The sequence below is a fragment of the Scatophagus argus genome, chromosome 13, assembly GCF_020382885.2.
Source record: "Scatophagus argus isolate fScaArg1 chromosome 13, fScaArg1.pri, whole genome shotgun sequence".
Lineage (NCBI taxonomy): Eukaryota > Metazoa > Chordata > Actinopteri > Scatophagidae > Scatophagus > Scatophagus argus.
The window spans coordinates 4,295,571-4,315,558 of NC_058505.1; the positions used below are offsets into that span (position 1 = coordinate 4,295,571).

At 41.2% G+C, this 19,988-nt stretch overlaps 2 protein-coding genes across 5 annotated transcripts; one reads left to right on the top strand and one right to left on the bottom strand.

The window, feature by feature from the left end:
• The first annotated feature begins 211 nt into the window (after positions 1-211).
• Positions 212-3,819, top strand: LOC124069461 (zinc finger and SCAN domain-containing protein 5A). The gene is made up of 2 exons (XM_046408646.1): positions 212-918; positions 1,362-3,819. Exons 1-2 carry the CDS (start codon positions 636-638, stop codon positions 2,279-2,281), a joined length of 1,203 nt encoding a protein of 400 aa, XP_046264602.1. The 5' UTR covers positions 212-635; the 3' UTR covers positions 2,282-3,819.
• Positions 3,464-19,430, bottom strand: nectin4b (nectin cell adhesion molecule 4b). Of its 4 annotated transcripts, none has more exons than XM_046408640.1 (12): positions 19,348-19,430; positions 18,811-19,175; positions 14,422-14,622; positions 13,438-13,605; positions 10,483-10,761; positions 8,894-9,011; positions 7,253-7,404; positions 6,741-6,906; positions 6,479-6,554; positions 6,147-6,206; positions 5,580-5,780; positions 3,464-5,112 (listed from the first exon to the last, which is right to left on the bottom strand). In XM_046408640.1, the coding sequence occupies exons 2-12, from the start codon at positions 18,860-18,862 to the stop codon at positions 4,852-4,854; spliced, it is 1,734 nt and encodes a 577-aa protein (XP_046264596.1). In that variant the 5' UTR covers positions 18,863-19,175; positions 19,348-19,430; the 3' UTR covers positions 3,464-4,851. The 4 variants fall into 4 exon arrangements, with proteins under 4 accessions (XP_046264596.1, XP_046264595.1, XP_046264594.1 ...); XM_046408639.1 differs by having other exon boundaries at positions 19,318-19,430; XM_046408638.1 differs by having other exon boundaries at positions 18,811-19,390.
• Positions 19,431-19,988: the final 558 nt, after the last annotated feature.

Below are 19,988 nucleotides of genomic sequence, written 5' to 3' on the forward strand. Positions count from 1 at the left end.
GACTAGTGTGAAGGTGTCACTCAGTTCTGAAACATTACAAGCCACAAAATCTAAGTTATTGTTGTGCTATTATAATGTTATGACAACGTTATTAGAACGTTATTATAATTGAGGAAAAATTGAGCTCCACCTGAACCAACTGCAACAGTAAAATCCTGCTTTAACATGCATGATTAAAAATCTACACTTTAGAAATCATTCTGTCACAAGAAACTCTTGACAACTCGTCAGTACTTTTATTTTATACTTTAAGTACATTTTCTTGATTATATATATTTTACAGGAGCTGTAGTTGTTGACGAAATGAGTACTAAAGACTTAAAATGTATGAGATCTCCTTAAAACGACACTGTTTTGTTATTAAAGAGGGCAATCTTCCATGTACGGTTTGTTGTCAGTTTTCAGCGGATGATGAATATTGTCCTACAGTAACACCCGTAGACCATCGGTCACATGACCACCAGTGTTTCCCGTTAATATTATATTACACTTCCATGTTTTTCACCTCAAACAGCAACTGTGATGTAAATAACAACGTACGAAATCGTAACTTTTGCGTGATTTGCCCCACATAGAAAGTTATCTTAACGTCCGTCACATCGCTACAGCTAGCCGCGGTGCTAATCCGGAGCAACATGGCTAACTGTGTGGCTTTCCAGAGCAAGTTAACCTCGATCATGGAGATGCTGGCTAAAGCTGCCGTGGTAGAAATCAGTAAACTGTGGGAGGACGGCTTCACACTCGTACAGGTCGAGCTTCGCCGGAGAGAGAAAGAAATTGAAGCCCTGAACGGAAAGTTGATAATGATGGAAAACGAGCGGTTAACGGTTCTGTCTCAGGCTCACACCACAAATCTGTCTTCATCATCTTCCTCCAAGAGAGAGCAGCAGAACAAGCTGCTGCCACCCAACTGTGATGGTAAGAATAACAACTGACTAAGATGATCGCCAGTACACTGGATGTTGTATGATTTAGTCATTTTAGCAGGGGCGGTGTTTTCACATTCAGCATTGTATACTTAAGGCGTAGGCTACAACACAGATAGCTAACTATACTGAAAAGTAGGAAACAAAACACCACTAACATGAATGAATAATACGAATGTTAGTTGCAGCCCTGTCCCTTCAAGGAGTATTTCTGTCCATGTTGGTGTGTCTACCCAAAGCCAGTGTTTGTAGTGTATGTACACTGTGACCCTTTTGTACCTGTTTAGTGTTGCTTTGAAAGATTTGACACCTTATTTATAAAATGGTTATTGTTTCACCGACATCAGAGCAGATACAAACGACTGGTTCTCAGTTTAATGACTGACTTGTGTGCCAACTGGGTCGAATAAAAACGCATCTCCTCCGTCATTTCAGGGCCTATAATAGATTCAGTCCAGACGTTGTCTTCTGATCAGAGCATCAGAGAGAAAGCAGACACCTCAGCCAATCACAGAACACCACCACCACCACCTTCACAGTCAGAAGAGAGACAGTGCGAGCAGCTCAAGTGTGATCAATGTGAAAGCGACTGCAGAGACCACGACGATGAGGACTTCATTGTCAAACTAGAACACGAGGACGACGTCCAGATTGTAGAGCAGGCCCTGGACTCTGATCACAGTGTTAACAAGGGAGCAGGTCACCATGAGATGGAGATGAACCTCCAACCTGCTGAGGTTCTGGAAGAACAAGAAAGCCAGCAGTGGTCATCCGTTTCAGTGGAGGACAGCGATCCTGCAGATGACTCTGACTGCTTTTTTGAACCAAAGCAGCTGTCACAGAATCTGGACTCAGAAATCCTGCTCATTCAGAACGCTTTGGACATTTTTGATAACTCAGCAGAGACGGCGTACTCTGACAGGTTTATGAGGGATAATGGACAAGGCGCATCAAGCAAGTCAAGGGCTCCTGTGACTTTTAGCCAAGCTCAGTCAAGTCAGCCTATAGAAGCAATAAATCACCCGGAGAGAGGAGTGTCCATTCGATTCCTCTCAGAGAAACAACCACAAACCAAAAACACATCGGCTTTCAACCCAGACAGGCGGTTCTTTCTCTTAAATGACCCCGAGTTGCACAAAACTATAGCGAGTCGTCGCATAAAGGAGAAATGGTTCATCTGCCCGTTCTGTGGTAAAAGCTTCGATCGCGTCAGCCATCTGGAGATTCACCAGAGAATTCACACGGGAGAGAAACCGTACACATGTGACACGTGTGGCAAGAGCTTTTCCCAGAGGAGTAACCTTCGCACTCACCAACGGACCCACAAAGAGGCCCTGTCCCAGAATGCAGTTTGATTCAAAAGATTCTGAAGGAGGAGCAAAGACACAAATCTATCCAATGTCTGGACTGATTAAGAAATTCTCAGTGTATTGTATGTAGCGGACTGATTTTACAGTGCACTCCTGTTTTTCAGGGGGATATTATAACTTTGGTATAGCTTTGATTTTAAGAACTAATTTTGGTACTTATGAACTATTTGTAAATGCAGCCTTTTAAGAAGTTTATATATATAAAAACAACAATATGTAAGGACATCCAGCCCCTGTGCGGTAGATGAGGTGATTTCTTCAGGTCGTACATACAGACACAAACTGGTCTTTTAATATTTGGTTGGTTGATGTGAGTCAGTGAGAATCAGAAGTGATTGGAGGGCAAACCTCCTTATCACTGTAGACTGTAGGGAAAAAAAAAAAGGTCCTAACAATTTTTGCTTGGCCTGACGGTGATGTAGGCTGCCTCCAAAACGTCACCTGCCTCCATATCAGCCACTCACAAGATTCGATTCAGTTGCAGTAGCCGGGCTTCAACCTGCAGAGGGCAGGTGCTATACGTATTCATAACACAAAACATACAATTCAAATACTTTGCACTAAAATGTCAAGATTTGGACCTGAATCAACCAGTAACACTACAAAATATCTATTTAAATTGATTTTCAGCAGAAAAAAGTGGTTTAGTTACACTTTAAACATTCATATCCTCTGGTAGAGGTTTCCCATGGGATCCCCAGGCTCTCCATAGCATGCTGGGAGATGTAGGCCTTCTTATAGGCAGTCCATTGTGTGGTAGCTGCAAGTCTCTGCCAGTCGTCCGCTCTGAGTGGAAAAGCAGCATCTTTAAGGACTAGTCTTTCTTGAAGAAAGTAAGATGAGAAGATTGACACTGTTCTCATATCTGTACTGTACATATGGAGCTGCTGCCTGTTAGCTTAGCTTAGCTTAGCTTAGCACAAAGTCTGAACGAGTGAAACAGCTAGCCTGGCTCTCTTCAAAGGCTATCAGCACCTCTAACAAGTAAAATCACGCTTGTTTAATCCATATAAAAAATAGTGTTTTTTGAACTGATTAAACAACATGCAACATATTCATTAGAGTTTTAGAAGTGCTGCTAGGTCTATTGATTCCCCCTCTTTGTGCAAAGCTAACCAGCTGCTGGCTGTAGCTTCACATTTACTTACTGACGCAAGACAGTCAAAATTAGTTCAAAATGTCGAACTTAAAATTTAATACAGAGGTTCTCTGAGGTTACTGAACTCATCACCCTGCAACACAAAGTGAAAACACACACTTTTTATACTTGTATCCACATTTTCAATTATTTCAGTCACTGCTGAGTTAATGTGGATGTAAACGTCAGAACAAGAATAAACCAGGAAATCACTACAGGTTCATGCAAATGCTGTGTTACTTAACAGCTAACAGTTAACAGCTGTGATCAGCGGCGGCCTTTAACCTCGTGTGGGCTCAAACAAGCTTCACTGTCCCCGGTTATGACAAAGAACCGTGACGTTGTTTTTATGCTGTACTTTTATGAATAAACATTTCAGCATTTACATATCAGGTTTTTGTTTCGGTTTCATAGAAAAACACTGAATGGATAGAAAACAATTTACACAACAACATATAAACAACTGAGTGTGTGCTGATACACAGTGGTGTTTTACATTTCACCTCCTGCATGTTTCATCCGGTCTGTCCATTGGTGTGCATTGTCCCGTTAACGTAGATGGGGTTTCTACCAGCATGAACAGTTTTAAAATCGTCGTCCATGTCTGTCTCCAGGTCCTCAGGGTAATTTTGACCTTTTCATAGCTGCAGGTAGCTCTTATTTACATAACAGTAAACACACAGTGCCTCCTTCCATCTCTTCTTTATATATAATACATAGATACATGAATACACACACACTCGCTTTTTATCCACAGGTGCCTCTAAGCTGAAAATAATCAAAGTTTTGAGTACAGTTTACTCTTCACTTGGCCAAACATTGTGGTGTTTGTCCACATCTTCTTTATGATGTAAACAGGTAACTGGAATCTCCCTTTAGGAATTCTAATTTGAGTGCCCAGCTGTAGCCCAGCAGTTGGTGCGAAATTTCAGCACTGCAGATAATACAGTAAACGTCGTGTAACAGGAACATTTATTCCTTGGACATTCAAGGAGAGAAAGATGCGGTGAAAGATGGTGATTTTTGAAAGGAAAAACTCAATCAGTGGGTCTTCAAAACAATGTCAGAAACTTCATAATTGTGGGACAGCCTGGTGGTCTTGAACTGCAACCTGCCTGTCCCTGTTGGGGGCCTTTGCTATGAAATTCACGATGTCTCACATCATTTCATGTTGTCTCTCCACTGCCAGCTATCTAAGCATAACACATAAAATGCCCCCAAAAAATTATTTAAAAGTTTCCAACTATAGGGTTAGGGTAAAGGATAGAAAAATAAACAAAGTTTAGAGCGTTCTTGACTAATCACCCAGTGCAGTCAATGTGTACAAATCAAACATCCCATTACTGTGAGGTCACTGAGGTCGTTTTCAATGCAGGAATGCTTTCTCTCTCCTTGTTCATTTTATGGAGTCTGTGGTCTAGATGATCTGTGATCTGGGGTTCAGCAGAATGGCATTGGAGTGTGGTCTGGGCCTGAGGACCCCGTTGCTGTAGTAGAAGTGGTTGTTGAGTGCCTCTGAGATCTGATAGGAGCTGCTGTGTTCGTCATCCTCGTGTTCCTCAGCTACCGACTGTGGGGAGTCTCCCTCCCTGCGGTGGGCCAGGTCTTGGTCTCTGGGTCCAACGCCGTCGTCCTGCTGGGGCTTCACAGGAACCAAGGAAGAGGGCAGACCTGAGTCCTGGCATGAAGAGTGAAGAATCAGTTACTACTTTTTTTATTAATAAGATCAAATGGAGTACTGGATGTAGATGAAAGTAATCATTTTACACCTCTGATGATTTCCACAGACTAAATGGGTCCATATTCATAAATCCTTATTTCGACTGGAAAATCTTTTGGTTAAATTAAATTAAATTAGTTAGTTAGTAATAAATTCCTCTGCTTTGTACAGTAATTTTCAGTTATATTATTTGTGTGTTTCTGTTTCCCGTGCCAAAAACTGACTGACACACAAAACATCACACCACCTGAGAATTCTGATATTTGGGTGTTTGTCATGTGTGTTTCCAATTTTTATTTGTTTCCCTTTGCTCTGTCTCCATGACAGCGTCTGGCAGCATTGACGACAGCAAATAAAACTATGTGACACATTACAAGCGATACTAAATCCATTCCAACCTAATCTCTCTGCCGTGTGTCACATACCAGTGACATGTTGCTGCTCTTCAGGTAAGACTCCACCCTCCTCCTGCGCTCCTCCCTCTCTCTGTCCATCTCTGCTCCTCTCAGGCTCTCTCTGCCCTCATGCCAGACGACAGGACGTCCCAGTTCGTCCACCTCCACTCCTCCCCCGGGCCCCCACTTCCCGCCCAGAGTGGACTGGCTGCCTTTGTAGATGGGTCGTTCCTGCAGGCGGGGAGTCGACCCAAAACATTCACAACGCTGATAACAACCATTCTAAACAACAACTGTGCAAATTGGTCACCTGGAATAATGGTGAAAACAGGAGCTGGAGACTGTCAGGGCAAAAAGCTCCTGAACCGGCATTTAATGGGGCTCAGAAAGCAACCTGAAGTACGTGCACGCCACTCCCTCTCTAATTCATAAAGGTATTTTTTAAAACAACTTATTCAGAAAACTACTGACCATAAGTGCCAAATTGAATTTGATTTAAACTGCATTGCCAAGACAGAACTGTATGTTTTTTCTGTCGCACAGACTAAAAATCCAAGTTAAATTTTGTGCATTGTTGAAGACCAGTGAGGAACCTACCAGAGACAACTGGCTGTTTTTCATTCGGCTGTCCACTCTGAGCATGGCGTAATCTTCAGACTGGAAAAAATATGAAAGGAATTTAGTGAACATGAACACAAAAGATAAATAAAATGAATCACACAGAATGTCATATTAATAATAAATGCCTATAAACACTGCATGCAACTTTTTGAAGCTGCAGCAGCCTGTAATCATCGGCCTCCACAGCAGACATGGCCGCCGATTTGTCAGCAGCTCCACCCCGGCTACGCCCAGCAGAGGCGGGTGGTTCCCTCTCATCCCTGCAGGTTATTGTTCTAAGCAGGGTGTGTGTGTGTGTTTCTTTGTACCTGCCCTCTGGGGTCTGTGCTGACAGAGTTCAGTCTCCTGAAGGAGGTTTGTCTGGAGAGGCTGTTAATTTCCTCCCTGGGAGAAAAAAAGACAGCACATTTGGAGGATTTACTGAACAACAGAGTCTGAAAATGTAATTTCACAAAATAGGTCAATGTAAACAGCTTGAATAGCAGTTTACAGCATTCATAGGTGAATTGCCGTGAAGGCTGGGGCAGTTAATTAAAAAAGTCTTTTGTGAGTAAATGTGGGTCAACTGACGTTTTTTCATTGAGCTCCATCTCAAGCTTTTTGTTTTTCTTGCGGTGGTAGCAGTTGACCACCAGGACAACAATGACCAGGATCATGACCAAAGCTCCAGCCAAAGCACCGATTATGATCAGCAAATGGTTGTCAATGGGGGACCCGCCCGTCTGTCGAAATTTATCTGGAAGAAATACAGTGAAGAGAGCTGATCAGTCTCTCTCACACAAGCAACAAAACGACTACGACATGTTCCACACAAAGTAATTTTGATCCTGACTTCAACAGCATCTGTTCATAATTTTATCCATCACAAGGGGGCAGCAGATTTACACAATTACTTAAAATCAAAAGGATTCGCTTATTATATTGTTTTTGTTTAAAACTGAACTTGTCCTCATCATTTCAAGCCTCCATCCTCTCATGTCCTCCATCTAAAATACCAGTAAAGCATACAGTATCAGGACATTTTCTCATTTTAATTCTGTGTGATTTTAACCACAAACAAAACTGAAAGTCCTTTTACTTACCAGCTACTGTCAGCATATATTCTGTTTTCCCCACTCCCACGTTGTTCGTGGCCACACACTGATAGACCCCACTGTCACTCAGACGAAGGGGGCGCCCAAAAACAAGTTTGTCTCCCACCACAGACACCCCATCTGGCAAAGCTCCTCCTCTCCTGTGAATAATCAGAGGAATATGTCACCATAAATTAACAGTGATTTATAATTAAGCAAGCTCAAGGATAAACCACATGGAAACTTATGACTCACCACTTGAAACAATAGCTGCGAGTCACAAAATAAGTGCTAATCACAGTCCAGTTTAAAGTAATTCTTTGTCACAGGAGGAAATAAATGTCTAAAGACATCTGATCTAAAACAAAACGCAGCAACTGGCTTGCATTACGGAAGTGATTCAGGTGAACAAACACTGCAGAGGATCAGATTCACCGCAGAGTGTAACCACCAGTTCGCATTCACCAAACCTGCTGGGCTTACAAGTGGCACCCATTGATCTGAATAGACCAAATAAATACTAGGTACAAGGGATTTAAGCAAGTCCGGTTACTGAGTCCCACACTGAAGCCGCAGCCATCACAGGCCACATAAAGGAGAGCTGGTTTCTCCTCAGGTCCGCTGAGAGGGGTCGTGTTGCCCCTGGTTTCACTGTGCTATTTAAATTGCTGCTCCACCCCCCCAAAACTGGGGCCAGCTCAGATTTCTTTTCTCAAAACCCCACCTAGCTCCTCTAACCAAGCCTTTATAACAGAGTCACAGGTGGAGATTGAATCTGACACACAGCAGATGGTTAGAAACGATACAGATAAGGTGAGTAGTCCACCTTCAGCAGCCAAAAACACTCCAGTCAAGGCAATGAGATGTAGGTAGGTTGATTTTGTTACCTCTGGACTGAGTCAGACTGGCTGCCACGCCCCCCGCCCCCAAGCCGTTTTCAGTCTTTATGCTAAGCTAAGTTAATTGATTTTCTCATCCAACTCTCAACAAAAAAAGCAAATCAGTGTATTTCCCAAAATGTTGAATTATTTCTTCAACTAAAAGAGGCCTCTCTGGTTTGAGTTTGAGTATGTACTGATGAACGCGCCGAAGGGTCTGCCGCAATGAAAAGGTTTAATCCAGAATAATCTTAATATTTCATGATTGCCTCATGGCTGAAATATTTTTCCCTCAGCACACAACATTCGATCATTGTGTGTTCAGTTGCAGCTGTAATGGCTGGTACAGTGTCTCTAATTAAAGTGCAGACCCTGTGTTTTACCAGGCATTAGAGTGATATTTAAAGCATGGCACCATGATTAAGTGCTTAGCATGTGTCTCCTGCTCTTCCTTGTGTCTCTTACTCCCTCCGTCGTGTGAAAATATCTCCCTCACTCTTTTTCTAACTTCAAATTGCGCAACATGACACCGTAGCTTTTATCCAGCGATGGCGAAACTGGTGAAAGCCGCCCTTCTTTAGGCTCAAGCACGTTTTTTGTTGTTGCTTTGTTATACGTGTGTGTTAGCAGCGATGTATGGTTTTTTTGTTTTTTTTTTGACACATTCCACTGCCATGTAAAGACCAATTTAGCAGTGCAGATAGCATTACAGTGGGCTGAATTAACATGTAATTGTACATATGCAGAGCAGCAGACAGGCTGATGACAGTACCACGTCCAGGTGATGTTCTGAGGTTTGGGGTATCCGCCGCTGCTGCAGACCAGCTCAGCTTTATCCGATCCCACGAACAAGTCTCCTGTAGCAGGGGAGATCGTGGCATCTGGGGGGTCTGACACAGAAACACAGAGATGAGCATGCAGCATGACACAAAATATTCACCCATATAAAGTGTATGGACAACCTCGTATGTTAGATGTCAGACAGTCAGACAAAGTCATTCTTCTGCAAGTCACAAAAAAGTCTCGAGTCAAGTCCCAAGCACTCAACTTTGTGTCTGAAACAAGTTTGTCTGTTTGAAAACAACCATTTTAACAGTAACAATCAGCATATTTATAGAAATAATGATTTATTTTTCATACATTTGTATTTATTACTTCCAAATAAACTCTGAACTTTTAAAGGTGTTCTGCCTCATTATGCTATTCCACTGACATAATTAGAATTTACATGACTGTCAAATGTTTTGCATGTTGCTGACGACAGCACATCTGAATGTGATCCGATGGATATTTTTCTTCTCCTGTCAGACTGATTCAAGTACTGTAGCCGACATTTTCTCAAGTCTAAAGTCATCAGATTCATGACCTCTCCACACATCACTGAGCTTCTGGACAAAGACTGAAAGAACTTAAGTGTAGGCGCCTCTTCTGTGCCTGCACCAACAGAGACAGCATTATCATTAAGCACACACTTTCCCAGATTCCAACCTGCCAATACCATCTAAAGTTTAATCAACTGTCACCCACTTATTTTCACAGCAAGACGGTTAAGCCATACAAATATCTCCTGCGGGGAAATGAGAGGGGAAAGAACAGTATACTATACACAAAACTATATAGTATATCCTGTGTACAATGAGTATGTAGCATGGAACAAGAACATAGCAATGCTGGCTAAGCTATTAGGATAGAGAGCACACTTTGGTAAGCCTGAAAACTACGAACAACAATTAAGTTATGAACGTGACAGCCATCATAACATCACAGTCATTTATATTTATTTATATGTTTTGACTGGAATAAGTCTTGCAGGCCTGTTGTCATGCCGGAGCAGGAAAAGCACAGCTAGAGCTAATTATATCAGTTAATAACTCATTTAACTATAATTTAATTTAGGGCGTTCCTGTTGCAAGGCTGTGGTATGACTTCCTTACCGACACACCTAATTGTTAATGTTTTTTGTTATACTTGTTTTTGCAAAGAAATAGCTGTCTTTCCTGCTAAGAGAGTCAAGTTCCAAGTTGTGAACATTACAGAACAGAAATTCAGAGCAGATTATGAGTATGTAGCGTGTTTGCTAGGAGAAACTGACTGATGTCCATCTGAGGCTGTACTGCGTATTTCCTGTTTGTACAAAATGTGTGATGTATTGATTTCTTGTATACTAACTACAAAAAAAACCAAAAAAAAAAACGCCATGATTTTCCTGTATACTGCTGGTATGTAGCATGGACAATAAATTGCACTCATGGACTCCAGTTAAGATTATTTCTGCACTCAGACAAGCTCTACTTTCAAGTAGAGTAGTAGTAGTGATCTCTTTTGGCCTTAAAACTTTGGATCATCATCTGCTGTACTCACAATGAACCACCAGGCGGTTTGAGATCCGGCGCGGCTGCTCCAGGCCAGGATGCCACACCAAACAGTCCAGCTTCTTCCCGTTCATGCCACGCAGCGGGTGCAGGGAGTAGTGGCTGGACACGGACCCGCCCTCTGTGGTGCGGTTATGAGACTCGCCTGGCAGGTCGGTGTCCCAGGAGAGGCGGGGAGTCGGGCGACCCACCGCTCGACAGGAGGCGGCCACGCAGAACGTCTGGCCCTCCACCAGGAACACGGGCTCCAGGGAGGAGATGGGTAAAACTAACAGGACAGAAGGAGGAGGAAGAGGAAACTTAGGACTTAAAATACTGCAAGGAAATAAAGTCCTCCAACCCCCAGTGCACAATTACTGACAACAGACAGTGAAGTAGGAGACGTGCTGTGTCCAACAGATAACCATCTGGTGTCCAGCAGATAAACATCAGTTTCATATTCATATTTTTTCAGGGTGAAGGAGTAGGTGAAATTTGAAGAATTTTTAACACGAGACACAAACTAATTATTCCAACTTTTACCTTTACTAACGTTTCAAAGTGTCTGCAATACATAATTAGTTTAAATAAGTTAAATATATTATTGACTTAAATACAGAAACATGCAGTGTGCTGATGACTTAGAGAAATATTTCCATCCTAATACACACATGGAGGTGACACAGTTAGAACTAAGTATTTTTTACACAGAGCAAGCAGAAATAAATCAAAACATACTACAGAAAGTCGAACATATGAAAAATTAACGTTTTTGCTTTATTGAGGTATAATATGAAAATCCATAACTTTAATGCACTTGTTTGAATAAAGTCATTACAAAAACGATGCTCATTACATCGAAAGTTGACGAAGGTTTTATGGATAAATGTAATTTGATTATTAATGCTTGTTTTATTTTTTTCCTTAGACAATAATTGTACTGTATCATGCATACATGTCATGTTTTCAGATTCTATACAGATTAATGCAATGAAACAGCTTTATTATTAAAAATAATAATCTAAAACTTATTCCCTTCAATTACAGTATACATTGTTAGTGCACTCTTATTTAATTAATACTTTCCAAAGCCTGCTCAAAGCCAATTTGTCTTTAACTAAAATTACCTATAGTGACTGTAATTAGATCCATTGAATCCAGGGTTTCACGAGATGTTTGTGTAGTGATTGTCACTGTATGTCCGGGACAAGTTTAAGCAACAAAATCTTCAAGACCTTGTTGCTGGAAGATTCAGGTAAGAATACTGTTACTAAAAAGAGCTTAAACACATCCTGGAACACAAGAAAAGAAGGTTTCATCAGGATCTTACTGAGCCTTGCATGACGGATGGTGGACCGCAACAGTGAACAAATCCCAGAGCACACATGAGCTATGAAGAGAAGTTTCCGCATTGCTCGGGTGCACGACATGGGGGCGAAACCTTAAACGCATCAAGACTGTGCAAAAAAACAGTCTTACAACACCATGTGGACAAATGCTTCTCATTTCATACTCTGTCAGCAACTGGTTCAACACGACCGTGATTCACAGCGCAGTCATGACAGCCTCAGTGGTAACACCTGCTAAGTCTCACTGGTGTTTGGATTATTAATCCGTAAAGACAAAACAGGCTGTTAGCATCAGCAGAAATAGCCATTATGGATTGACACGCAAAGAAAAGGGCACCACCTGTAGAGGCTTCATAAACAGAAACTCCAAAAAAATGTGACATCACAGCACCGCCCACAGTGCTTGACTGACAGCTTGTATGTGGAGGGATTTCCTGCACAGTACAAAGTAGAGTGCAAATCATTTAACATGAACAAAAAGGAGCGTACATAAGTGATCTCCTTCTGACATCAGGAGGTTTAAACTCTCCTGACTTTTTTTTTTTTTTTTTTTTTTTAGATCCATCAATTTCTATGCAGCTTGAGGATTTTGGTAGGTTAAGCATTTTTGATGTAATGCATATTTTAGGGGTGAATGTGTATGGTTTTAAGAGTCCAGAGAATTCAGTGCTGGAGGTTGTCAGTCACTAGTGTGTGTATTTCTGTTGCTTTATCAGATCGGTGGCGTGTTGGGACAAGCTTCTGACTGCACTGTCACCGCTGATGACTGGCAGCAAATGATAAATTCACTTACAACTGATAGCATCACTGCAGGGTTTTATTTCAAAGAGGATTTATTTAAAGAAAAAAAAACAGCTCTCCAACAGTTTCTTGTGTAGATCCACTGAAACCCTGAAATAATGTAATGTAAGAGGAGATCCAAAATATTCTGCCAGGTGACCAACGACAGCACTGCAGAAACTGCATTTACCAACATTTCCTGAACCAGATTTATTCTTGATTAAAAAGACCAATTTAAGAGTTATTTCCTATGTAAACTGACTCATTTCAAAACTGAATGTGGAATAAAACGTTTTCTTGTTAATAGAGGGAGGAAATATGGGAGAAAACACTGAGGTACAAGAAAATACTTACTCAGTACTGTGATTCTGTTTCACCATATTGTAATTGTACTGTTGTTATTTCCGTCTACTCTGTATGAACGAAATCTACTGCAGTCCTTCCCTGTGGCTCGTCCTCAGATTTTTTGGGTCTAAATCTAAGGATTAGAGTCTAAACCCTTTGAGACAGATTTGTGGTTTATGTAACTTGACTTGACTTGGAAACGTATCACCATAAAACACCTTCAGACTTTAATTTCTTTATATTTCCCACTTGGTATTAAGCGATTACAGTGGATATTCACTTTTTGCTTATCACCCACTGAAACTTCAGATAAGCTGTCAGCATCAGGCGTTTGGGGCCACGTTGGCAAAAACTGCTGAATTTCCCCCAGTTGGCTGTGCTTTCTCTTCTATGAAGATGATTACGGTTTAAACATCATTACAGCAGCTCTGCCAGGATTAGGAAGAGTGTGGGAGAGAAGAAAGAAAAAGCAAAAGGAGGAGGACTCTTACTCCAGACGGTGAGTATGATGTGCCTCTCAAAGCTTCCGTAGGGGAAGGTGGAGATGTGGCAGGCGTACCTCCCCTCGTCCGACTCCTCTGTGCTGAGGATGAGCAGAGCCGAGTTCTCCGTGGGGCTCCGGCTCTCGAACCTCACCCGCCCCGAGTAATGTCCGAACTCTGACGTACAAAACAAAGACTTCAGCTCAGCACAGATACAAGTCCAACAGTATGGGAACAATGAAAAATGTTAAGTCAATGGTATCAAATCCAAGAAAGGAAATAGACAAAAACCAGCATTTATCCAATGACGTCACAACCCCACCCTGCAGACAAATAATCCAGGTGCAAAACTACACAGTCTCCTGGTATGATCTCACTTCAGTTCACTTTGCATTGCCAGATTTGTAAACATGTATAAGTCTCTAGTCTCAGAAATGTGTCCAAATAATAATAGCTGCAATAACAACCGTCACCAGTTATCAGTTACTTCATACAAATAAACACACGTGTTATTGCCATAACATGTAACTTTTCATATTGTGGAGTTCGCTGATTAATTTGGGCAGAAAAACATCAAATCCGACAACTCTGCTGTAGTTATTAACATCTGCTGTAGCCTATTTAGAAAGAAAAGAACTTCACTAATTGAATTTATATTGTGAACATGAATAAAAGGTGAAAGTTAATGCTGAAGGAATCTTACAAAGTGTATGTCTTTTAGTTGAGTTCTGAATATTAAATAAGAATTCCAGTACAGTCCAATGGAGTCCCACTGATAAACAAACCCACTCACAGTCAATACACTTTGACCTTAATTCACCTTCAGGTTAACAGAGCTGTAAATTCATCAGTGAAACTATCTGTGGTTTGTCTCGAGTTCAGTACCTCATTCAGTTCTGCAAACAGTGCAGTAACTACCTGTTGAAAGAGTTCTGAAAAACCGTATGGAAACAATAAAGACTCTTTCACTGTTAACCGCTCGCTGCAGCCTACCTGTGTGGCCGTCACTGAAGTGGGCAGTGATGATCTGGTCCTTTCTGCCACCTGGGAGCTCCTTGAACCAGGTGACCTGCACCACCTTCTCCCCCTCCTCCACCTTGTAGTGACAGGGGAGCCTGGTTTCACTCTCTGCCAGGGAGCGCTGCGAGATGACGGGCTGAAGAGGCTCCACAAAGACACCCTGTACACCCACCACTGCAGAGCGTAAAACATGAAAAAGACTTGAATGTATGCATGATAACTAACTGCCTGTGAATTAACAAGAAGTGTTTGGTAAGTCTCGGTCTCAGTTATTTTTGACATTTTAGTTATCATCCATTAATTTCATCCACTGGACAAAAAATTGATCAATTTGTCATTTAAAAGTTATTCATCTGGAAATGAGTCTATAGATATTTGGCCTCAAACCAAAGTTTTGACCCGACGATGGCGCTAGATGAAAAGTCAGGGGATAACATTTCTTGGTAAGCCGTTCAATTATTTGTCCGGCCATAAACGCTTAACCCGCTGTTAACATTAGTGGAAAACTCAGGAGACAATCAAATTCATTACTCATTCATTTGCATCCATAACGTCATCAGTTCGATTCCAGACCTGCATGTGCATGTCACACTTCTCTGATTAATGCCTGCTTCGGTTGAAAAGACAAATTCCAAAAGAAAACCTCATCTTGTGGGGACCTTAAATGTCTGCATAAAAAGTCATAGTACGTCAAGTGTGGGGAGGGGACGAACTGACTGAAACTATCATCGTCACCCCTAAAGTCAAAAGGATAGAAAACCCAAACATTTGCTTGTTCCAGCCTCTCAAATGTTTTCTGACATCTCATAAACAAAAAGACAAATCAATTTGGTTATAATTGTTAGGTGTAGCCATAATTATTGTTTTTACGGTGACACAGCATGAGGTAGCTTCCTCAGCAGACGTATGTGCACGTATAAATGCTGAGACAACTTTCCACCTTTACTCCTTTTATGTGTTAATCTGCTTGAAAAACATGTCATTCATCCATTTTCCAACACCTTATCCTGTCAAAGAGAGCAGCAGGCAAGAGGTGATTTATACTCCAGACAGGTTTCTTTTCTACGTATTTTAACAGACAGTAAACTGTCAGTTGCGCCTACAGGCAGTCGCTGATTCGCCTAACTTGCTTGTCTGTTGAATGCAGACACACAGAAGACATGCCAACTCCACAATGAAGACGGGGGGCGTTTTCGAACACAGGATCTTCATGCTGTGAGGCGGCAGTGCTAACAGCTTAAACAATAGCGCTTTTATGTATGTTAATTCTTTCTGCAAAAGCAGAAATGGTTCTTTGTTTGTGGACAGACGTGTTCAGAAGGAGCCACCGCGATGGGAAGTTCATGTGGTATGTTTGGTTTAGGTGCTGCTTCAGATGTCTTTCCACCTTGATGTGATATTTTGTGTCATGTGAGATAATTTACTTCATTAGTCTCGATTTTAAACAATTCTGTTGTCACTGTTTTAATATTTCTGCAGGCTACTGATGAAAAGGTTGTGTGCGATTTGCTTATTTTAAAGATTTTAATAACTTGGATATTAGGCATGGACTAATTATTGTCCAATTATCTGATCACTGTTTGAATGCTTAAAAATAAAAAATCATTTGCTTTGCATTAAGGGCTGGGTATTGCATAAAAAAAAAACAAATCACAATATCAACACCAACACCAACACCAGTGCCCTGAAAGTGATACCAACACCAACAGAGTACTTCATTAGTACACAGCGAGCCAATCAAATACAGCACTAAACTGAAGAGCTGTGAGCTGTCACCTTTTTTACCTAGAACTGAATGTGCGTGTCGTTTCACTGCAGAAGTTTCGATTCCGCTTACTGTGTTATTTCGGCCCATACCTTCAGGCGATGTCTCATTTTGTGAATGTTTTTTATCATTTATGTGTGTGGTAATTGTCACAGGTAATTAAATCTGGCATTACTTTTTAATGAAACATTAAACAACTTTTATAAATGCTGTGCTAGCAGTGCGCAGGAATCCAACTTGTACATGGACACAGTTTGGTCTTGACCTGCTCTAAGTGGAAAGTGTCATGAGACTACTTTTGCTGTGATTTGGCAAAGATTCTGTACAGACACGCTGAATGTTACTGAACCTTTGACATGAGAAAATCATATTTTAAGAGACTAAATAAAATATTCAATATCAAGCACTTCTATGAAGCTTTTACAAGCTTCAGTACACTGTGACAGTTCACATCGGTGAGCTGTTCTGCTATCAAAGCTGCCGACAAATGACTAAGACTGATTACACCTTTATCACACCTGGTTAAAAGTTTACATTCGAAGTAAATAAAAGTAAAAAGGGTGTGAGGGACTAGCGCAATCAAACAACAAACATTAAGAAAAAAATCATTTATCCTTTGATTTCTGGAGTGAACACATTTTTTCATGTGTGGTTACTGATTCATGAGTTCAATTAATGATTACACTACAGCTGATATGGGACACAGACTCCCAGAGAAAATCCCACGCAGTCTACACAAGGACACATCAACCAAACAGTGACACAGAGGAAGAAGGTCTCTTCACACACGAGTTTAAATTTGGCCAACAAAGAACTAGTGTGGGTGACCTAATTGCGGTGTAGAGAGAGACAGAGTGTTGTACATGGGGAGAAAGAAGAGGAAGCAGAGACAAATGTGGACACAAGAGCAAGATTTTAGAGGAAGGCAAAGAAAAATAAAGACAGAGGTGAGAGTGTGAGTCAGGAGAGATTAACATCAAAACTCAAAGACAGAGTTAGACACTCGACACACACTCCAGGCAAACAAGGTTCACTTGAGCGTCACAAGCCTGCAATACAAGCTTTTCCTGTTCACACAGGATGAGAGCAACATCATCACACATGTGGTTACAGGTTAAAAAAAAAAACAACAACAGTTTAATGCTAATATGCAATTGCTCTATTAATTGTAACAACACTGTGTTACTCTGTCCAGTTTCAGTCTACTCTCCACTGAAGAGGGAAAGAAAAGCAGCCGGTATCAGAGTAACTCACAAACAGGAAGAAGCAGCTTGGGAAATAAGTTCTGATTCACGCTTAGTAAATGTAAGAATGTAACTGAGCCACATTCTGTTATGCTGCTTCTTTCTCCACACCTGTAGAGACAAACAGATACAATGCAGGGCCAAAAGCATGTGGACACGCAAACATTACACCCATGTATCATTCTTGAACATCTCGTTCCAAAACCTGCTGTGGTTAAGACTTTCCACCAGATTTTTAACCATAACTGCAGGGATTTGCTCCCATTCAGCCACAGGAGCGCTAGTGAGGTTGGGCGATAAAACTACTGAGGTCTGGCGTTAAAGACAGTCGACCTATCCAATTCTCAAAGGTGAGGACTTCCCAAACTGGGAAAACATTTCTTTCCTGGGCTCGCTATGGTCACAGGAGTCAGTGCTGAAACAAGAGAGGATCCCTTTCCCAAACTGTTGGCACACTACTGTCAAAGACTACCAATCTGCGCTGCAGCATTTAGCTTTTCCCTCACTGGAACAACGAGCCTTGATCATGCCATGTGTCAGCAGGTGTCCACAAACATCTTTACATCTTTTATCAAGTTTACAGAAACAGGAAAAACACACCAAAAACAACACTGAAGCACACTGGACCACCAAGATCAGGGGTGTCCACATACTTTTGGCCACACAGGTCAACTACAGACAACAAGTGCAATGGAGATTTCCTGGCTTCAGCAAAAACTTTGAAAACATCCTCAGTAGACATGGAGGTGCAGACACTTTGTCCATAACCACGAGCACAGATTTAAATGGTACACACACACACACACACACACACACACACACAGTTAGGCACCAAATGTTATCCAACGGGCCACATCTCAGAATGGGAATACTGCACAGACATTACACAGATTAAAAAGTATTCAAAAGAGACTTTACTCCCCCTTTAACTGATTAAAAGTTACTAAAGCGACAGAATAAAAAAGTATAAGTTAGTACGAAGCACCATAAGATTACTATTTATTTCAATATCCCCACTTTTCGCTGTTCTGTGAAGAAACGTCTGTACTGAAAAGTTGCTAGCTTACGTGCTGTTAGCTTAAATCCGTCCATGATTACAGAAATATTACGGGAATATTAATGACTCGACAGGAAATGGAAAATACAGTAAGGTAGCTGTTAGGCTGAGTCAACATAGTATCACACACACCGCAACTCAATTTTAGGAATAGTGCAGGTTTTCAGAAAAGCAAGCTACAATAAAATGATACATGGACTCATTTTTCACACCTTTATCCCCAAATGACAATACAGACGGTGAAGGCTGTATTAAAAATTAAACTGCCAAGTAATTGAGAGTAGCAGAAAACTCACCAACTAGTAAAAGCAGCGCCAGACATTTTGCCCTTTGCCCGGTCCACTCCATCTTCAGTCCAAACAAAAAAAGACTGGTCTGAATCGAGTTTCTTCTTCGCGGTTAAAACTTCTGTCATTAAGCTTCCATAATCGATATCTACATAAAGTCCAGACAGGAAGCGCAGTGCCGTGCAGCAGCTAAAAGTCCACAAACACCTGTGGGCAGGTGCAACATGAAGCAGTGTTTTCTATTCAAATCTCACATGCGATGCCTAAAAAAAATAAAAATCCCCCATTGTTGTCCACTAATACGAGCTGACTATCATTCAGTGCAAGTTGTAAACTGCATCATTTTGGGTGCATGGAAAGGTCTTCTGCTGCACCTAGAAGAAGAAGAAGAAGAAGAAGAAGAAAAAGAAGAAGAAGAAAGAACAAACAGAAGCAGAGAAATACGCCCAGTAAACAAATGCACTGAAACAGTGGAATTGAGTTGACAAAGAAAAGAAAAATAACGCGTGTGTTGACCAAATAGAAACCTGTACGTTTGTCACGCACAGGGAGTTGAGCCTACAGCACAGGTTTGAGCTTCTACACCTGTCTGAATCGGCCCCGCCCATTGTGCAATTTGGACACGCCCACTTTGTGCTGCATTCAAGTAGTGTTGAGAAAATCCGCTTCCGTTCCTCTATCGTCGTGTTGGGAAAAAAAACACACGCAAGAGGCTTGAGCGGGTTTACAAGTTAACCAGTTAAGTAATGGTTGTTTTAAGATTTATTTAGGACTATATATCCTGCGAAATATTCTGGTTAGGTTATGCAGATTCCTTCAACCAGTGCTGGAAAGATCATACAAATGAGAGCACACGAATGCACCATAGGCCAAAAGGTAGAAGGTGCTTCATTTTATGTTTTTCTTTGTACAGCTCTGAAATTGTAAGAGTTGCTACTGTTTATTTTAAGTAAGGATTGCAGGTTGGTGACAATAAATAAGTTTTATTGTTTTGTTTTTAAAGTAGCCTCTGGTTATAAGATATGTAAACAAATATAACACATAGCACATGATGCTAACGAGTCAAACATTTTTGTGTGTAATTCCAGATTATTCAGGTTTTTCCAAAACAACCTGACTTTATTGCTGACAGCAAGTTGCCCCTGTTGTTTCAGCTGTTTGACTGTTGACTGAAGGTGATGATAGAC